Raw genomic sequence first — 871 nt, forward strand, 5'->3', positions numbered from 1 at the left:
GAAAGGTACTTTCCAACAGCATTCTCCCATCGCCAGTCAGTCTCAAGCCTTGGTCGACTTCACACCTCTCCCGTGTTACTTCTCTTGCACTATGGAAATCTTGGTAAGTATCTTTGTTTACACGGGGATACAGATACAATTAAATGTACATTTATATACATCTCTGTTCTCTCATATTTTACAGTGATATATATGTTTTTCACATTTTCCTCTAGTCCTGTTTGCATATACTTCTATTTGCATATATTACTACGGACTTTGCGTGTTTATTAAGTTGATTTTGAAAATGCAAGACAGATGTGAAAATTAGAAATATCTAATTATCTTTGGAAATCTTGGTAAGTATCTTTGTTTACACGGGGATACAGATACAATTAAATGTACATTTATATACATCTCTGTTCTCTCATATTTTACAGTGATATATATGTTTTTCACATTTTCCTCTAGTCCTGTTTGCATATACTTCTATTTGCATATATTACTACGGACTTTGCGTGTTTATTAAGTTGATTTTGAAAATGCAAGACAGATGTGAAAATTAGAAATATCTAATTATCCCTGCGATATACTATTTAAAACTGACCGCGTAGAAGCAGTCGATAATCAGGGAAGTGTTATGTTAATGATAACACAAAATTAATTACGATAACATGTCCAAAGCGTGTTTGTTTAAGGGGTCTTATATAAGTCTAGCCTCTCCTTTCTCTCTTAAGATCTCTGATGATAATGAGAGAAACAATGGTCGTGCAGATGCGAAAAATGTCATTGTTTTTAGATGTACCTTCCTTTATGTATATTTTGCTTGGTTCTTTCTGTGCTGATTTAATGCAATGTGTGTAATATACGTAACATACACGGATGAAGGCTT

General features: G+C 33.4%; 1 protein-coding gene across 1 annotated transcript in view; it reads left to right on the forward strand.

Moving 5' to 3' along the window:
• Positions 1-36: 36 nt before the first annotated feature.
• The window catches only part of LOC119593001, a gene marked incomplete at its 5' end in the record, with an annotated part of 5,694 nt that continues 4,859 nt past the window's right edge, over positions 37-871 (forward strand). Inside the window, 1 exon segment of the mRNA XM_037941890.1 lies at positions 37-103. Coding sequence (XP_037797818.1) covers positions 37-103 — 67 coding nt within the window.

This window comes from Penaeus monodon, chromosome 31 (genome assembly GCF_015228065.2).
Source record: "Penaeus monodon isolate SGIC_2016 chromosome 31, NSTDA_Pmon_1, whole genome shotgun sequence".
Classification (NCBI taxonomy): domain Eukaryota; kingdom Metazoa; phylum Arthropoda; class Malacostraca; order Decapoda; family Penaeidae; genus Penaeus; species Penaeus monodon.